The sequence below is a fragment of the Vulpes lagopus genome, chromosome 3 (genome assembly GCF_018345385.1).
Source record: "Vulpes lagopus strain Blue_001 chromosome 3, ASM1834538v1, whole genome shotgun sequence".
In the NCBI taxonomy this organism is placed as follows: Eukaryota; Metazoa; Chordata; class Mammalia; order Carnivora; family Canidae; genus Vulpes; species Vulpes lagopus.
The window spans coordinates 115,322,104-115,340,301 of record NC_054826.1 but is presented as its reverse complement, the minus strand read 5'-3'; the positions used below and the strand labels follow the sequence as shown (position 1 = coordinate 115,340,301).

The following is an 18,198-nucleotide window of genomic DNA, read 5'->3' as shown; positions in this document are numbered from 1 at the left end:
TATTCAAAAATTTGTACAATGATGCTCACTGTTTGTTGTACTATCAAAAAACTGTATATATGTTGACTGTCCAATTAAGGTGGGATTAATATGGTAAAGACACAGAATGGCATATTAAATTTGGACATTAAGTCATTTTCTAAAAGAGTATTTTATAACAAGGAAATTACCAATTTAATATTAAATGGGAAAAGGCAACAAAAACTGCATTCACAGAATGATCCCAATTTGTGTGTGTGTGTGCACACACATTCATACAAGTCTAACAAAAATGTGTAATGGTTCTACTCTAACTGGAATGAAATTATAAATTTTCCTATTTTTAAAAAAATTTCCCTGACAAGCATATATTTTATAGTCATAAATTATTTAAAAAGAATTTAAACACAATGTATTTCTACTTCCTCACACAAGTACTTTTAAAATTAAGCCAAAATGTGTTCATTCAGTTTGAGTTTTAACAGTTTAAGAAAACCCTTTTAAAAAGCGTTGACTAAAAAAAAACAAAAAAAATAAAAAATAAAAAGCGTTGACTATAAACATATTAGACTCTTAAAGTATAAATAAGCATCTTAGCATCTATGTGTAGATTATTAACACATCAAGATTCGGGTCTTTTTTAAAGTAGAGAAGTCATACCTGCAGCAAAGGATGGCTGATAAGTAGCAGATGACGTTGGACTCGAACATTCATTTGTTGCATCGGTGACTAAGGGTGATGCAAAACCCACTAAATTATTATAGATACTGAAATACAAAATAAAATGGCTTATTTATGAAATCTCACCAGATAACTACTTACAAATATGAACAAAACTGAAAAAATTAGATGAATTAAATAAACAAAATTTATTATTATATCAGATATCTTGCTTACATTTTAAATTTAAGCCAGAACGCATTCTTACCTCTGACTTTGTGTTTTCAGTTCTTTCAAGGTGGGAGTTATTTCCTGGAGCATTTCAACATGTTCTTGACTTCGAACCTGACCCATAGCTTGGACTAATGTAAACAGCACCGTCTGAATGTTGTCTTGCCATGATTTATATTCACCTAAGAATTGCCTAACACTGTTCTCATAGGGAACATCTTCACCATCTGCCAGGGCAGCTTCTTCATCCTAGAATTGATATATTAATGATTAAGAGAAATGGTATTTGTTTCAATAGTAACTCCTAACAGTCAATTTTGAGTAACAACCAGTAAGTGTTTTTCAAATATGTGTTTAATAACCCATTTATTACATTTTAACTCCTTTTCTACAGGAATCTTATTTTCAGTGCAAGATAAAAACTCAAGTGAAAACAAATCCTCAAGTTAAATGATTTACGGTTTTGTACTGATGAAGTTAGTCTTTTCTGGGGGGTTCAGTTGCCTTACTATGTAGATTATGTAGGATACTGGAGGGAAGAGAGAATATTTCATTCATTTTGAAGGCAAACTCTTATGAGCTTCAGAATAAGGGTTGAAAGGAAAAAGAGATGTTGGAGATCAAAACACTCTGAGGCTATGTTCAAGTTTTGGGTCTATTGTTAAGTTACAGGACTTTGGATGAATCAGTCTCTTTAACATTCAGTTTCTCTAAGGTACAAAATCAGAATACTACAACCTGCTTTAAAAACAAAACAAAACAGGGATGCCTGGGTGGCTCAGTGGTTGAGTGCCTGCCTTCAGTTCAAGGTCCTGGGATCGAGTCCCGCATAGGGCTCCCTGCAGGGAGCCCACTTCTCCCTCTGCCTGTGTCTCTGCCTCTCTGTTTCTCATGAACAAAGAAATAAAATCTTTAAAAATCAAAACAAAAATCGTTAAAAACACAAATTAAGGGCAGCCTGGGTGGCTCACTGGTTTAGTGCTGCCTTTAGCCCAAGGCCTCATCTTGGAGACCCAAGATCGAGTCCCACATCAGGATCCTTGCATGGAGCCTGCTTCTCCCTCTGTGTCTCTGCCTCTCTCTGTCTCTAATAAATAAAATCTTACACACACACACACACACACACACAAACTCAGTTACAAATTGGAAGATAAGACCTGACAGAAGTTGTTTTGTTTATATCGTTATTTTCCCAAATACAACTACTTGTAATTTTATGAAAGGAAGGAGTTAATTTTAATTGTGTGCCAGTATTATTAGTCTTACCTTAGCCATTGCTTTCAGGAGATGTTTGACATCTCCAAGTTGCCGGTTATGACCAGTGAGCACAGTCTTTATATTATCAACCAGATTCTGAATTGTTTCACAGACTGTTTCTATCTGTTGCTCTTTCTCTGTCTGAATTGCCCTCTGAGTAGACATATCCTGGGTCAATTGTTTGTGTGCTGACAAAAGCCACTCAGAGCTGCCAATAGGATGCTCAAGACTGGTGTCCTAAACAGAATAAGCATTTGTGTAAGTATCAGATGGAATAATATAAGATTCTATCCTTCATCACCACCATCAAAAGGTATTAGTAACTCAAGCTCACACAAAGAACCTCATTTGCTGCATCATGAACTAATTATATGCGTAATAGTACTTAATAACTTAATTTCTGAAATATAAAGATTTTTAATTTTTCTGCATAATCATACAGGAATAAATCCTCAAAGACATAAAAAATATATCTAGAATAACAAAAATGATCTGTATCAAGGACCCTAAACCTGTGTAAATCACTCTTTAAAAAAGACACTTCCTAATTAATACATAGTCTAAAACTTTCCCATAAAATATAAACACTAAATTTATTAACTTTCTATTTCTGGACTCAACCCTCCTGTCCACATTCACCTTCCACTAGCCCTTTGTCTGCTACCCTATTATCAGTGCCCTGATAATGATCTAAGTCATTTGCTATACACTGAATTCCTCCTCCCCTCTGAACCTCCACAGTACTGCCAATTGTAGCTCTGAGAATCCTTTTAACTTTTTAATTCATTGTATTATTTATTATCAATAGGTTCCTTGGGGACTGAGAGCAAAATTTAATCATCATTATTACTTTTTAAGATTTTAAAGTACTCTCTACATCCAACGTGGGGCTCAAACTCACAACCCCAAAATCAAGAGTTTCATGCTTCACAGACCAAGCCAGCCAGGTGTCCCTGGATATAATCATTATGTCCCTCAAACAGTATCTTATATACAGTACACACACTATATATAAATGTAAACTGACTATATTACATTGGCTTTGAGGGCATGACAATGGCCTTATCATTTTTATCCACAAGTCTCTACTCTCATATCAAGATTCAAGACTCACCACTCTTTGTAATAAACGAAGCTCTAACTCAGAGACTGAACTGTTAAACTGTGATGCAAATGAACACATTTGCTGACATCGTTTGATTAGTTCAAATAATGCAGCATCCAGGTTTAAGGCTTCTGCAGTTCTAGTTCGTAAACTTTCAAAATGGATGATATTGCTGCAGAGGAAAGTGACCTATAAAGAGGTAAAAAGGAATGGACCCATCACAGTCAGGGAAGAAATGCAATTTTAATCTGACATGAAAAAATACTACCAGAATTCATTTCCAGAATTCAGGACCACAACTGGTCCTTAATAAATGTTATGAATGACTCTTTTAGGAAACAGATCTAATCCTAATAAAGGCTATGAATAAATGCACCTTGTTTTGGCTAATGTTATTAGATCTGAGGCGGTTAAAATCACCTAAGTACATTCATATAAAAGTATCTTCTACGTGTTTGCTTTTTGGTAGAAAATTTACTTCACAATAAAACTGTTATATTCAATTGCAATTTATTAGTGCTATGTCCAAATTTCAATTTGGAACACTGCCCTTCTGCTTCTACTCTTGCCTAGCTTTACAGTAAGACCACAAAATATGACCTTCAATGTATGACGATATTATGCACATTTAAAAAAATATTATAATACTACTGTGATTATGTAAATAATTTCTACTTTTATAAATACATACTGAAATATTTACAGATAAAAATCATACGTTTGGAATTTCATTAAAAATGGGAGAGAAAGGAAAAATTGGAAGTATGAGGAAATAAAATAGGACATAAGTTGATGATCACTAAATTTTAATTGGTTATGAGAATATGGGAATCACTGTATTAGTCTAATTTTGTACCTGATGGAAAATTATCTAATAGGTTTTTTTCTTTTTTTTTGCTTTTGTCCCCTTCCCCCAATCATAACGAAGTTAATCCACAACTTCTGACAGAACACAAGCTCATAAAGACATTTTATTGCCACTGGGTCACCTTAGTTGCATAAAGAAAACCTTAGACAAATATGGGATTAAACTCCTTATGTTCCAACAAAGGCTGAACCCATTTTATATCTAGCTAGGAGACAGTAAAGATCTACGGAAATAATTGGCTGTGAGCCCAGCCTAAGGGATGCCCTTCCAACCAAGGCCTATCAGACTCTATTTCCAGTACTATGAACTAGAGAGTGGACTCTCAAGCTACCTCTAGTTATCCCACATGTAACTTCCATCAATTGTAGAATCCCATAACTGAAAACAAAGATGGCACACATGGGTCACAATACCTGGCTTGCTCTTTGGCTCTCTTTAAGGACAAGATTTCTTCTTTCAGCTATTGTTGCTTCAAAATCCTGTAGTACAGGTGCCAGTGCAGGGTTGGCACCACCTGCCCACTTAAGTCGCTGTTCAATACTTGCTTCAAGTGCTGCTAGTTTCTCCTATAAAAGCCAGAAGAACATCAGTGAATATTTCACACTCTCCAATTCCTGGTGAGGATTTTATATAAATACAAGACAGATTCAAAAGAAACAGGATGAGACATACATAATTTAGAAAACATTTTTAACATACATCTTTTGGAATTAATCTTGATTTCATTTGAATATTTAAGGCTAAATATGTCTGGGGAGGTAAGAACTGGCTTTCAGTTGGTCTTAAAATCTGCAGATTTTAATTATTTTTCTAAAAGTCCATCTATTTACTTCAGAGAAAAAGAGGAGAGAGAGCAAGAGATAGAGGAGGAAGAGGCAGAGGGAGATAATCTTGCAAAGCAAACTCCTCACTGAGGGTATAGCCCAATGTAGGGCTCAATCTGCCAACCTATGAGATCACAACCTGAACCAAAACCAAGAGTTAGAGGGGCGCCTGGGTGGCTCAGTGGGTTACGCGGCTCCCTTCAGCTCATTATGATCCCAAGGTCCTGGGATCAGGCTCCCTGCTTCTCCCTCTCCCTCTGCCTGTGCTCTCTGTCAAGTAAATGAAATATTTAAAAAACAAACAAACAAAGCGGTGGATGCTCAACAGAATGAGCCACACAGGCATCCCAAGATTTTCATCTTTAAAGAAGCCTTCATTTAAAAAATATATATATTTTATTTATTCATTCATGAGAAACACAGAGGGAGACAGAGACATAGGCAGAGGGAGAAGCAGGGCCCCCACAGGGAGCCCAATGTGGGACTTGGTCCCCAGACTGGAATCACGCCCTGAGCTGAAGAGAGATGTGCTCAACCACTGAGCCCTCCAGGCATCCCTAAATAAAGTAGCCTTTAATAAAATGAAAACAGGGCAGCCCCAGTGGCAAAGCGGTTTAGCGCTGCCTGCAGCCCAGGATGTGATCCTGGAGACCGGAGATCAAGTCCCCCATCGGGCTCCCTGCATGGAGCCTGTTTCTCTCTCTGCCTGTGTCTCTGCCCCTCTCTCTCTCTCTCGTTCTCTCTCTCTCTCCCTCTCGCTGTGTTGCTCATGAGTAAATAAACAAATCTTTAAAAAAAAAAAAAAAAAGAAAACAGTGCTACATCAAATTCCTAATGCACTTAAGTGCTATCTATAAGAATATCCATGTACCATTTGCAACAAAAGAGAGTTAAGAGGATATAATGCTAAGTGAAATGTCACTCAGAGAATGAAATAAATCATTTCGCTCATAGTGGAATATGAGAAAACAAATGAACAAAGAGGAAAAAAGGAGAAACACACAAAGAAACAGACTCTTAACTCTAGAGAACAAACTGGTGGTTACCAGAAGGGAGGTGGTTGGGAAGAGGGGTGAAAGAGATGATGGGGATTAAAGAGTACACTTATCACAATGAGCACCAAATCATGAATAGCACTGTTGAATCACTATATTGTACACCTGAAACTAATAGAACTCTGTATGTTAACTAGAATTAAAATAAAAAACTTAATTTAAAAAATCCATCTACAAAAAAAAAAAAAAATCCATCTACACTTTTGATTACAAAAGACAAAAATCAAATTTTCCCAGATTCAAAAGTTTATAAACTCATGACAAGGAAGGTTTTACATAACAAAGTTATTTCATTATTTATTCACCACTTTAGGTGGAGGAATTCACATCCTGTCTTTCCTGCACTTCTCTCCCTCTTTCTTTGATAGAAACACACCCCTAAAATCAGAAAGGGCAGGTATTCACTCTCCAATATTGAAACCTAGCCCTAATATATTGTAGAGAAAAGATATTTCAATCTTCAAAGTGAGCTCCAGAAGTTTCATTAAAAATGTAAAAATTACAGAAGTGATCATACTTGATTTTATACTAACATTAATTTGTAAAATGAACAGAAAAATGTCAGTTACATGAGATATAAGGAGTACATGAGATAAAAGGAGAAACAATACAAAGACATATATAACCATTATCAAGACCTGTTTCTTATTTTGAAAGGGGGAGGGGAGATTAAATATTAGGCAGAAATGACAAAAAATTGTAACAGAAAAATATCCTACTGCCTTTGACATCATAAAATATCACTAACTATACAACAGAGATAAAAAGTGCCTAAGCTAGGGTGCCTGGGTGGCTCAGGCAGTTAAATGTCCAACTCTTGATTTCAGCTCAGGTCATAATCTCAGGGTCATGAGACTGAGTCCTGCGTCTGGCTCCATGCTGAGCCTGCTTATGACTGATGTAATGAGCACTGTATCACAGAAGACTGATGAATCACTGATCTCTGCGTGAAACTAATAATACATTATATGTTAATTGAATTTAAATAAAAATATTTTTTAAAGATTCTCACCCTCTGCCCCACCCTTGCTCTTTTCAAAATGAAATAAAAGAAATGCCTAAGCTTTTTAGATATGAATAGTAAGCCTTTCAGAAAAACTAAGTATTAGGATGCCTGGGTGGCTCAGCAGTTTGGGCGCCTGCCTTTGGCTCAGGTCATGATCCTGGGATCTGGGATCAAGTCCCACATCGGGCTCCCTGTGAGGAGCCTGCTTCTTCCTCAGCCTGTCTCTCTGCCTGCCCCTGCCCCCATCATGAATAAATAAAATATTAAAAAAAAAAAAAAAAAAAACCTGAAATGTGTAGTGTGTCTCTATTCCTGGTTCAAAATACACTGCTAAAAAAAATAAAAATAAAAAAATACACTGCTACTGTTAGTTTTGGTTACTTGAAGAAAAGAAAGATACAAATTAAAAATAAAAGTGAACAAGAAGTAAGCCAAGGACAGACGTGTACATAGACTGAACACCTCCTCACAGCATAGGTCATTTCTGAAAGTAAATGTGCTGCAAGTTAAGGTCTGACAAAACACACCTGAACTGTTGCAATTGAAGTTTCAATTTGGCTCAGAGTATGGAGTTTCTTTTTCATGCTGGTTAGGATGGCTGACCGAGGAGGAGGTGTAACTGACATGGCTTGTGGTCTATTGATAAGAAGGTCTTCATGCTGCCACTGTTCAAAGAAAAAACAATTTAATAAAATCAGCAGGAAAAATAATCTTTAGATAAAAGGAGGGGAGGTGGGAATTAGGACCGAGGCGAAGAGAAAAAAACACCCAGCCACAGCAAAGCGAGGTAAGCAGAAGTCTAACAGCAGAAACATTACAAAAGAATCACAACCAGGTGAAAAATTTCCTAATTTAGAGAATGGCTGATAAATTTCTTTGATCAGTGATATGCAACAACTAAGTAGTAATTCTGAAGATGTTTCCAAGTGTATATAAAAGTCTAGTATACAATCTCCCTAAAAGATACCCATCTCCAGTTAAGAGGTTGGAAAAGGCATGGGGGGATGGTGGGTGGAGAGGCACAGTCTATCCAGCGTGAGGCTAAGCAAGTGATTAAGAGAAATGATGGCAGCAGTACAGAACAAAGAATTCTCCAGAGAGCCTAGAAGTTGCAGAAAGGGGCAGGCAACTGCCCACAGAGGAGCAAGTCATCTTCTATGTTTCAAGGAAGGCCCCAGAAGGCCTAAGGGATATTTGGGCTACAATTAAAAGTAATATATTGTACTTAGGGCTTAAAATGACGAACATTTGTTCAGATCAACAAAACTGTAAGGATATAATGTTTTCCATTCAGTTGTCAATTTTTTAAGGGAATAAACTCTAAAATGTATAAGACAATAAAAATGTCAACTTTTTTTGAAGAAAAAATACAAAAAGATTCCAATGTGCTAGACAGACTGTTAACATATAAAATAACTATAATTTCAAAATGTGAATAAATTAGTTTTCTTAATTTATGAGCTAAAGAAATCAGTTCATGATAAAACTTAACAATACAGATAATACCAACCATACCACATGGATGGAAGTGTAAACACAAAATACTCTCAACTACAGGGAACAGAAACAAAGAAAAACTGGACAAAGATACCAAAATGCTAAAAAGCTGGGTTTGCTGCGGGCTGGCACAATTCAGGATGTTTAAATTTTTTTTCTTTGTATTATTTTATATTAATTCCCCCAGGTTTTCAAATTCCTAGAGTAGAGAAAAACACATTAGAGAAATACTTACTTGAAACATGGCAATATGCAGCTGAACACGCTGCAGGCTTGTCTTACAAGAAGAAATACTGGTTTCTAGCCTGCGTACCAAGTCATGCTTCTTCCAGGCAGTATCATAGGAGCTTGCTAACACAGTTGCCCTGTTCATTACCAACTGAGAGAACTTCCCAATCTGGATGTTGTGTTCCACTGCTTTCTTACAAAGATCATCAACAGATACTTTGCTTTCAGCACCAAAGTCCTTTGCCTCTACTTGAGCAATAATGTCTACACCCAGGGCACTGATAAAACTGCAGAGAGTGAGTCCTAGGGCTTGGTTCGGTAGTCCAATCAAGAGCTGCCTCACAAAGTCAGCTGTGAATGCCTTTATAGGTTTGGCCATCTGGTCTTCACTGAAACAGGAGTTTCTAAAAAGAGTTTTCACATTGACAATCTGTACAGGTCCATTTACAGTATTCTGATCCTCAAGTGAACTCGAACCTAAAACAGGAAAATTTTCAAGTATTTCATGCAAAGTAAAATTAGGTAATAATAATGCTTATTTAAAAACTAGACTGTATGAGCATACAATTAAGCCTGCTCCATCCCTACCCCCTTCTAAAGTTCTACACAAATTCAGTATGTTTAAATGTGAAAGATTACCTGATAAAGTTTTAGAAAAGGTACCACAGAGCCTGAAAAATTCCTTAATTGTCTGTAATCTTTTTAGAAAGAAAATCTCTTCTAGCACCTGCCGGTGGTTATCATCATCAAAAAAATTGACTTGGGTACTCCTGGCTTCCCTTATAATGTCAATCTTTCGCCAAGCAATGGGAATTTCCATCTTGTTTAACTATGTAAAATAAAGAAAAGAAAAGAAAGTTCCTTTCTCTACTTTTCACACAGTGAACTACTTTACCACATGTGCATTAAATCAGTACTCATAAAACCAGTATTTACCTCTTCTTTAGTTTTTTTTAAGATTTTATTTATTCATGAGAGAGAGAGAGAGAGAGAGAGAGACACGCAAAGACACAGGCTGAGGGAGAAGCAGGATCCATGTAGGAAGCCCGACGTGGGACTCGATTCCAGGTCTGCAGGATCACACCCTGGGCTGAAGGTGGAGCTAAACCGCTGAGCCACCTGGGTTGCCTTCTTTACTTTTTAAAAAGATTTTATTTATTCATTTGACAGAGAGCAAGAGAGCACAAGCAGGAGGAATGGCAGATGGCAAGGGAACAGCAGGCTCTTCACTATGCAGGGAGCCCAGGATCAAAGGACCATGACCCTAGCCAAAGGCAGACTCAACTGACTGGGCCACCCAAGGTACCCCTAATATTTACCTTTTCAACTAATAAGCCAAAAGCAGTTTCAACTTGGGCAAACATCCCATCAAATGCTACCAAAAGCATCTGGCCAGCTGACATTTTTGGTGTTTCATCAACTGAACCATTTCTTGGTTGGATTAATTCACCATATTGAGCATGTAGTATTCTAGAGAAAAAGAAAAGGGAATTAAAATCCTAACTGAAGAGTAATAAATTTGGGGGACAACACAAAAGGTCAGTAAGAGTCACAGCTAGCATGCAATCTAAAAAAATAAATCTTTTTTAAGATTTTAATTAATTTTATTTATTTGAGAGAGAGAGAACACGAACCCAGAGTGGGAGGAGGGACAGAATTCTCAAGCAGACTCCCTGCTGAGCGTGGAGCCCCACACAGGGCTCAATCTCAGGTCCTCAAGATCACAACCTGAGCCGAAATCAAGAGTCAGACACTTAACCAACTGATTGACCCAGGCACCCCTAGAAAAGAAGTCTTTTTGCATGCAGGTAAGACTGTTAGGATAAAATGATATGTAGTGCCTTCATAATATGAAGTTAATGGTTCCAATTCAGTATTAGTAATTGTTCATGTAATCAAATTTTATGCAAATCTGGATTATGACAATTTTTAAAGAACTATATATTATAGTCTCACTTAACACAAAGAATGTAAAATAATACAAACCCCCAATAAATGTCAAGAATCACACAATTCTAAAGCTAGAGGACTTCACAAAAATTGTCAAGTATGTTCACACAACTGTCACATACATGAAACAGCCAACTACACACAGACCCCAAACTCAAAAACCTGCCATTTGTGGCACACTTGTTTTGAATAATGCATAGTTTGAGTTTAAGTCTCCAGAAATTCACCCAGCATATCATCAACTTAAGACTTACACAGTGGCATATGTATCCAGACACTATTCTGAACATTTTATATAAAAAAAATCAAAAATAGCATTCCTAGTACCTACAACTAGTATTATTGTTACTAATGTTAACCAAATCTGTTTTTTTTTTTTAAGATTTTTAAAATTTATTCATGAGAGAAAGAGAGGGCAGAGACACAGGCAGAGGGAGAAGCAGGCTCCCTGCAGGAAGCCCCATGTGGGACTCCATCTCAGGACCCTGTGATCATGCCCTAAGCTGAAGGCAGACGCTCAACCACTGAGCCACCAAGGTGCCCCCGTTAACCGGATTTTCAACTTTATCACACACACATATAGAAACAACTATACAACTATTAAGAGAATTTAAAAAGGCTAACCAGGGCAATTTCTAATGGAAAAAAGAGCTACAAGATGGTATACAATTTTCTTTTTTTTTTTAATTTTTATTTATTTATGGTAGTCACAGAGAGAGAGAGAGAGAGAGAGAGAGGCAGAGACACAGGCAGAGGGAGAAGCAGGCTCCATGCACCGGGAGCCCAACGTGGGATTCGATCCCAGGTCTCCAGGATCGCACCCTGGGCCAAAGGCAGGCGCTAAACCGCTGCGCCACCCAGGGATCCCATACAATTTTCCTTGAGATGATCAAAGGTTCTCCAAAACAAGGTACAAACAAGCTGTAACAGAACCAGGCATGAAGTTTGTTACCTAAATCACACATGAAGAGTAATCATCCATTTGCGGGTAAGGAAAACCCGAATTAGGTTATCATGGGGAGATAAATGAGGGCTGAAATTTAGTGAGAAAGAAAGGCATATAGATTTAGCATCTAAATGTTTAAATAATGCTAGAAATTTAAATGATAAAGCTATTATGCAAATAATCTAAATCATTTATTGATGTTTAGTTTATGCTATAATAATTGCACTCATTTTTTTAACTGTATGGTGAAATAATTATAAAGAAACATAAAATAGGAAAGTTTTGAATGCGGATAATGGAAAACATTAATGAATTATTGTTAACTTTTTGGGTGAAGTAACGGCACTGCAATTAAGAAAACTAAATTTGTATTTTAGATATATATACTTCCTGTATGTTTAAAAATGAAAAGATATCTGCTTCAAAATAATCAGGACAGTACAATCTAAACAAGACAAATAATTTAAACAATTTAAACAAGTGCAGATAATTGCCAAAGATGGGAAAAAGAAAGTTCATTATACTATTCTATTTTCTTTTCTTTGTATTTTGTCATAGGAGGAAGAACGGTAGGTCAATCCATTTCTACTCTCTCAATTATACTTTCTGGGGCAAATCTGACACCAGAATGCCAAAGAAAGAGGTCTTGAGTCACCAGAGATAAAGGGGCTTACAGCTTAGCTATGGGTAGAGTGCATAGCTGGAGGAACAGCCCAACCTTTACAGGGTCCAAAGTCAAACTGTTTCTCTGGATTTCAGAGATGAAAAACCACAATATTCAGTATCAAAAACAAACTTAAAAAGTTTAAGCAAACTTAGAAGCATTCACCTCAAGTGAGGTGTGTACTCCATTAACTAAACTGGCTCAGATGCTCCCATGAAGTTCTGAGGGCTGGTTTAAAAGTCCTACACTCCACTTTGTGTGTGTGTAGCACACATATCATGAAGCAACCACATTACAAGTATACATGTGTGTATGTGCTAAACATTCATGGAGCTACACACCCAGATGAGTGCATGTGTATAACTGGTGCAATCTCAGGAATCTCTGCTGACTGTACCGACATCAACTCCACAGTGTGACCACAGTACTACTGGTATGCAAAGTGCTAACACTGCAGGAAAGATGGAGCCTCATAAGACATCCCTGCACACATGTGTTTTACAACTTCCTATGAATCTGTAATTATTTCCAAAAACAAACTTTTTAAAAATATAGGTAAACATTTTTAAGTAACTATATCTGCTGTAAAATTCCAACTAAACTTACGTATAGTAAGAGCTCAGAAACTGTTATGTGGCTTTCCTATCTCCTTCGCAAGAAAACAGCACAGCTACCATTCACTTGCCTGGCAACATCGATGTAATGAGCATGTGTTTCTTCCTCGAGTCCCATAGCTGCATTTCTTAAATAGGCCTGAAGAGATTCAACTAGAGTCTGCAGGGGAACGCCATCAGTTGTCTGCTCAATAAGACTGTCCAGCTCATGAAGCATACTTTCTAACGTGTATTCTCCTTTCATTAAACATCTCAGTGCTTCTGGAAATATGATTTGCCGGAAATTTGAATTTAATTCCTATAAATATGTGAGAAATATATTTTAATGTTTTCTGAGTTAAGGTAAATTATACATTTAGAGGTTTAATGCCATGTACTAAGAACAAACTTATGCAACTGTAACCAACTTCTGGCTACAAACCTCACACTGACCTTTAAGTGACCAATTAAGCAACATTAAAAGGGGAAAAGTCAAATTGCTTTTCTGAACCAGAGATAAGAAGTATAAATGTTCAATATCTAAAACAAACTTATCAATGTTACGCTAATTTAAAAGTGTTCACCTGAAGTGAGGTATATACTCCATTAGCTAAGTGAACTGCCTCAGAAGCTTCCATTGGGTTCGGAATGTCTAAGTCCTGTGGCACCAGGTGGCACTGCTTCAGTAACTGCACCAGGCAAGTGACGTTCCCACTCATACTGCAGAGCTCTTCCAAGAACCAGGCTCCATCCCGAGAGGTCAGATCCACCAGCTGCTCCCCAGCACTTGAAGCTGCACCTTCCATCATCAGGTTACGCCTAAATGCAACAAGTGTTTGTACAATGAAAACTACTCAGCTATACTCACACACAAAAGTGGATACCTCAAACTCTGAAGGGAAGTAAAGCAGCTATAACAGTGAGTGAGACTAATGAAAGTAAAAAAAATACATTAAGTTTGGTATTAAACAAAAGGCACATGCAATCTCAATAAGCATGAAAGTTTTCAAGACAACAAAATGGTCTCAATACAAAGTTGGCTAACTCACCTTGTAAGAGTACAAAGGGCGGAAATAATAACACTTGCTAGACTCAAAGATCCTTCTTCCCCATTCTCGTGAAGGAAAACCTTAATGCAACGTTCAATTTCTTTCAACTGATCTTCACAAACAGGCACAGTAACAGCTTCCTGTTTCAAGCGTTCCACTTGTCTAATAAGCCTGCTGTTGATGTCAGCTGCGTACCGCTGCAGAGTCATCTCTGTGGCCGTGATGAATTGACACACTGTTGGTGGAGGCTGGGGAGCATACTGCATCTCGTATCTATGCAAACAGAGAGAGGTGCTTATATACAACATAAGCACTTCTTGCTTGTAAAGAAAGTTCGCATTTTACACTGGAGAATATGGAATATTGTCTGTGATCCTCAAACAAATAGTAGAAACCATGATTTCCATTTTTACAGATAAGAAAAAGTCTCAAGAGCTCAAGTAAACTTTATTTTTTCAAGTAAATTTTCTAAGACAACTTTTTTATGAGCAACAGCTCAATGTTGCAGTTTAGCTGTCTTTACCCTGATCCCATCACTCTGACACTAGGACACATTTTAATTAGAAAAAACACACCATCTTATTAGGGAAAACAGGAGTTCAAATCCTCTTAAAACCAAGAAAAGAGACCCCCATTCAGATTCCATCCATCAACCATTTCTTTCAGAAAAATAAAATACTATATACATAAAATAATAATTTGAACACAACTCTGCTTCCAATCCCCTAAGAAGTAAAGAAAATTAAATGTGATCAACATACTTCCTGTACAGTTCTTGACAGCGCTCAACTGTGGTATTACAAATGAGCTCTTCCATCCAGGTCTTCCACTGCTCAATTCGATGTTTTTGAAATATGGCTTTTGGATACTGCAGAGCTACAGTTGCATAGTGATGCAGCTGTTCCAGACAACCTCGGAGCACTGAACGCCTCTGCTGGAGAAGAGCGCCCACTTCTCCCTCTAGCTGCTCACACTGGCTAATCAAGTGCGCCTGGCCAGCATTCTGTAGAAAGGCTGTTGCGGGCACATAGCTTGGAGGACCTTTTGGTAAAAGAGATTATTAATCACAGTGAAACTATTCCAAGCCAGCAGTCATTGAAAGGAGCACAAACCAGAACCCCACACATAAACACACAAATACAAAACTCACATGCTCAACATGTGTATCTAAGATAAATCAACCCATACCAAGGTCCATTTGTGAGCTTATCTCCTGAAGCAAACTTGCAAGTTGTGTTGCTTCTAAATTATTGAACGCAGCCTGATAATGTGTTATCCACTGTTCAAATTCATTCAGCTTCACCTGGATTGCTTCCTGTACAGCCCTTTGCTGAGTCTGTAGCTGAGTGTGTTCAGAATACCTAATAAGAGGAAATATTTTTTAATTGCCTCTTCCTTCTACTTAATTTCATAACCTTGATTTTGCTCATACTTGAGGTTGCCTGGTAAGCTCCTTTTCAATCTTAAGGGCATAATTCAAATGTCCCTTACTTCTCTGTTTTTGCCCGTAATTCTCTCAACTCTACTCACAACATTTTAAATAAAACATGTTCAAAATCCACCACACACACAAAAAACAACCAGCACACCTACCAGGTTTTGAGTGTAAATGACAGACATTTTAATCCCAGAGACTCACACAGTGTGTGGTATTTGCATATTTACCCTTTACTGACAGCCTGGCTCTGTACAAGGTTCATTCAACTTGGATCATTCTGTTTAATGCTTAATTCAGCAAAGTGGATAAAATAATTGCCACTGTACTAATGAATAAGGATCCAGACATAAACGGTACAGAGAAACCCAAACCCCTCATAAAAAAAAAAAGAGAAAAGTTTCTTGGGATCCCTGGGTGGCGCAGCGGCTTGGTGCCTGCCTTTGGCCCAGGGTGCGATCCTGGAGACCTGGGATCGAATCCCACGTCGGGTTCCCAGTGCATGGAGCCTGCTTCTCCCTCTGCCTATGTCTCTGCCTCTCTCTCTCTCTCTCTGTGTGACTATCATAAATAAATAAAAATATTAAAAAAAAAAGAAAAAAGAAAAAAGAAAAGGGGGGGGGGCAGCCCCAGTGGTACAGCGGTTTAGCGCCACCTCCAGCCCGGGGTGTGATCCTGGAAACCCGGGATCGAGTCCCACATTGGGCTCCCTGCATGGAGCCCGCTTCTCCCTCTGCCTGTGTCTCTGCCTCTCTCTCTCTCTGTGTCTCTCATGAATAAATAAATAAAGATCATAAAAAAAAAAAAAAAAAGAAAACCAAACCCCAGGTTTTCTGAATCCAAGTTCATGTTCTATTATACCCACTTATCTCCCATAATTACTCAAACATTTCAATTAAAAATAAAGCAGAAAATTTAAGTAAATTTCTATATCTTAGTTTGTGATTACAGTCCTTGGGAGAGCTTTTTATCATTTATGTAAATCGCTATAATAATTCTAATTGAAGTTGACAATGTTTATACAAATATGAAAATTCTCCTTAATGTCATGTATTTAGAAATAAGAGTTCAACACTTTTAAACCTGTGTTGCACTGCAGCCTGGGGGAGGAGGAGGCATGAAGGAGGCACTGGGAGGCTGTCTGCTGCCTGCCGCAGAGAGAAGAGGGAAGTGCCTCCCTGGCAGCCACTCCTCATGGAGAGTTAATGCTCAAGGGACTTTGACTTTTATAGGAACTCAATAAATACATATTAATTAGCTGGGTTACTTACTGGAATCTGATGGTTTCAGAAGAATTGCATGGGTTTTTATATTGCATGGAATTTTCTGGAAGTATTTTATATGCATGTTTGCAAATCTGATTATGGATATTTGGTTTTGTGCTTTGAAAACTTGAAAATATTTTCTGATATGTAAAGCATACAGGCATATCTCCTGGGTCATATGTAATTATGCCTTTTACAAAAGTTACAAGGGCAATCCATGGATACATTTTCTTTTCTTGAATAATAATTACAATGTCATAGCTGACACTATAGTCCCCTTTAAAGACCACTCAGAGTGCTACCTCCTTCTCTCTCTGCCAATATTATTACTATATGGTTGATAAAAGTCCAGCCTTTTTTCTGTGTATTGATGCACATGTACACATATAAAAATATACAGTATTATTTGTGAGCTCCCATGGGTGGCATAGTTTCTTTGACCATTTGTCTATTGATGGGAATTTGGAACATTCCCAATCTTTCAAGAATAAAAACCTTGTCTCAAAGCAAAAAAAAAAAAAAAAAAAAAAAAAAAAACACCTGTGTTGCAGAGTGTGAGAAGGATGGTCCACTCCTTCAGCTCCTTCTAGAAACTCTATTTCTTCCAGTAGTTTGCCTTGAAGTTTTTCCACATCTGTCAGCTGCTCTTGCAAGCTTAGGTATTCATCCAAGCTGCTGTCCAGCTTGGGAAGCACAACCAGCATCTCATCCCTATTCTTAAACCAGTTCACCTATAAAAAGATAATTACAATCAGGGAAATTTTTACAGGGACAATTGTGAGATACGAGGACGTCTGCCACAGAGATTTGTTAGATGGACATCTCATATGTATTATTCTATTTAAATCTCTTATTTAAAACCCTGAAGGGGTGATGGCATCACGGATACTTTACCGAAAATGATAACCAGGGCATTTAAGTTCACACAGCCATAAACTGAGAATCAAATCTCACAATACCGTGTAGTCACCACCACACCACACAACACAGCATTAGCATTACTGGCGGCCATGATATTAAAATTCAGACTGAGGAGAGGCTAACCAAGAAAGGAACACCTAAAATAGTCACTGGTAAATGCATTTCAATGTATTAAAAAAAAGGTGTAACTTTTTTTTTCAAGTCATTAATCCAGTGAGTAAGAGTGTGATTGTGTGTCTGTGTATGGAAGCATTTCCTACTAACAAGACATCAAATTGCCCTATTTCACTGACATTTCAATGTTATATAGGACAGTCTTCCAAAAAAACCTTTTTTAAACAGTTTTACCCAGCAAAAGATGGTGATGATTTATTATTGTTGCCTTCACCTTAATTTCAGCTACTCTGGAAGAAAAGAGGCTGCGGGTGATCTCTCGCTCCATCTCTCTCTTGCTCTGCTTGCTCTCGGCCTGCTGGCCACCTCCACCATAGACAGCGCCAGCAAAGCCTGCCTCACCCCCAGCCGTCCAGTCCACCAGGGGGTCATACACAAAGGCCTCCAGCAATGTCAGCAGAGTCTCCCTGCCACGCCGCATGATGTGTAGAACCTGTATTCAGAGGTATTTTAATCAGGTTTTGCCACAAGTTTCCTCACTAAAATGTAGT

General features: G+C 37.7%; 1 protein-coding gene across 4 annotated transcripts in view; it reads right to left on the bottom strand.

The window, feature by feature from the left end:
- SMG1 (SMG1 nonsense mediated mRNA decay associated PI3K related kinase) overlaps nt 1–18,198 on the bottom strand; it is a 105,624-nt gene that overhangs the window by 7,544 nt on the left and 79,882 nt on the right. For all 4 annotated transcript variants that reach the window (XM_041750112.1, XM_041750109.1, XM_041750111.1 and 1 more), the window contains 16 exons: nt 17,922–18,140; nt 17,153–17,343; nt 15,101–15,273; nt 14,674–14,953; nt 13,913–14,185; nt 13,448–13,682; nt 12,956–13,182; nt 10,030–10,180; nt 9,350–9,539; nt 8,718–9,187; nt 7,513–7,650; nt 4,514–4,666; nt 3,242–3,421; nt 2,137–2,364; nt 908–1,119; nt 640–746 (listed from right to left, as the gene is read on the bottom strand). In XM_041750112.1, coding sequence (XP_041606046.1) covers nt 640–746; nt 908–1,119; nt 2,137–2,364; nt 3,242–3,421; nt 4,514–4,666; nt 7,513–7,650; nt 8,718–9,187; nt 9,350–9,539; nt 10,030–10,180; nt 12,956–13,182; nt 13,448–13,682; nt 13,913–14,185; nt 14,674–14,953; nt 15,101–15,273; nt 17,153–17,343; nt 17,922–18,140 — 3,427 coding nt within the window. The remainder of the gene's footprint in view (nt 1–639; nt 747–907; nt 1,120–2,136; nt 2,365–3,241; nt 3,422–4,513; nt 4,667–7,512; nt 7,651–8,717; nt 9,188–9,349; nt 9,540–10,029; nt 10,181–12,955; nt 13,183–13,447; nt 13,683–13,912; nt 14,186–14,673; nt 14,954–15,100; nt 15,274–17,152; nt 17,344–17,921; nt 18,141–18,198) is intronic.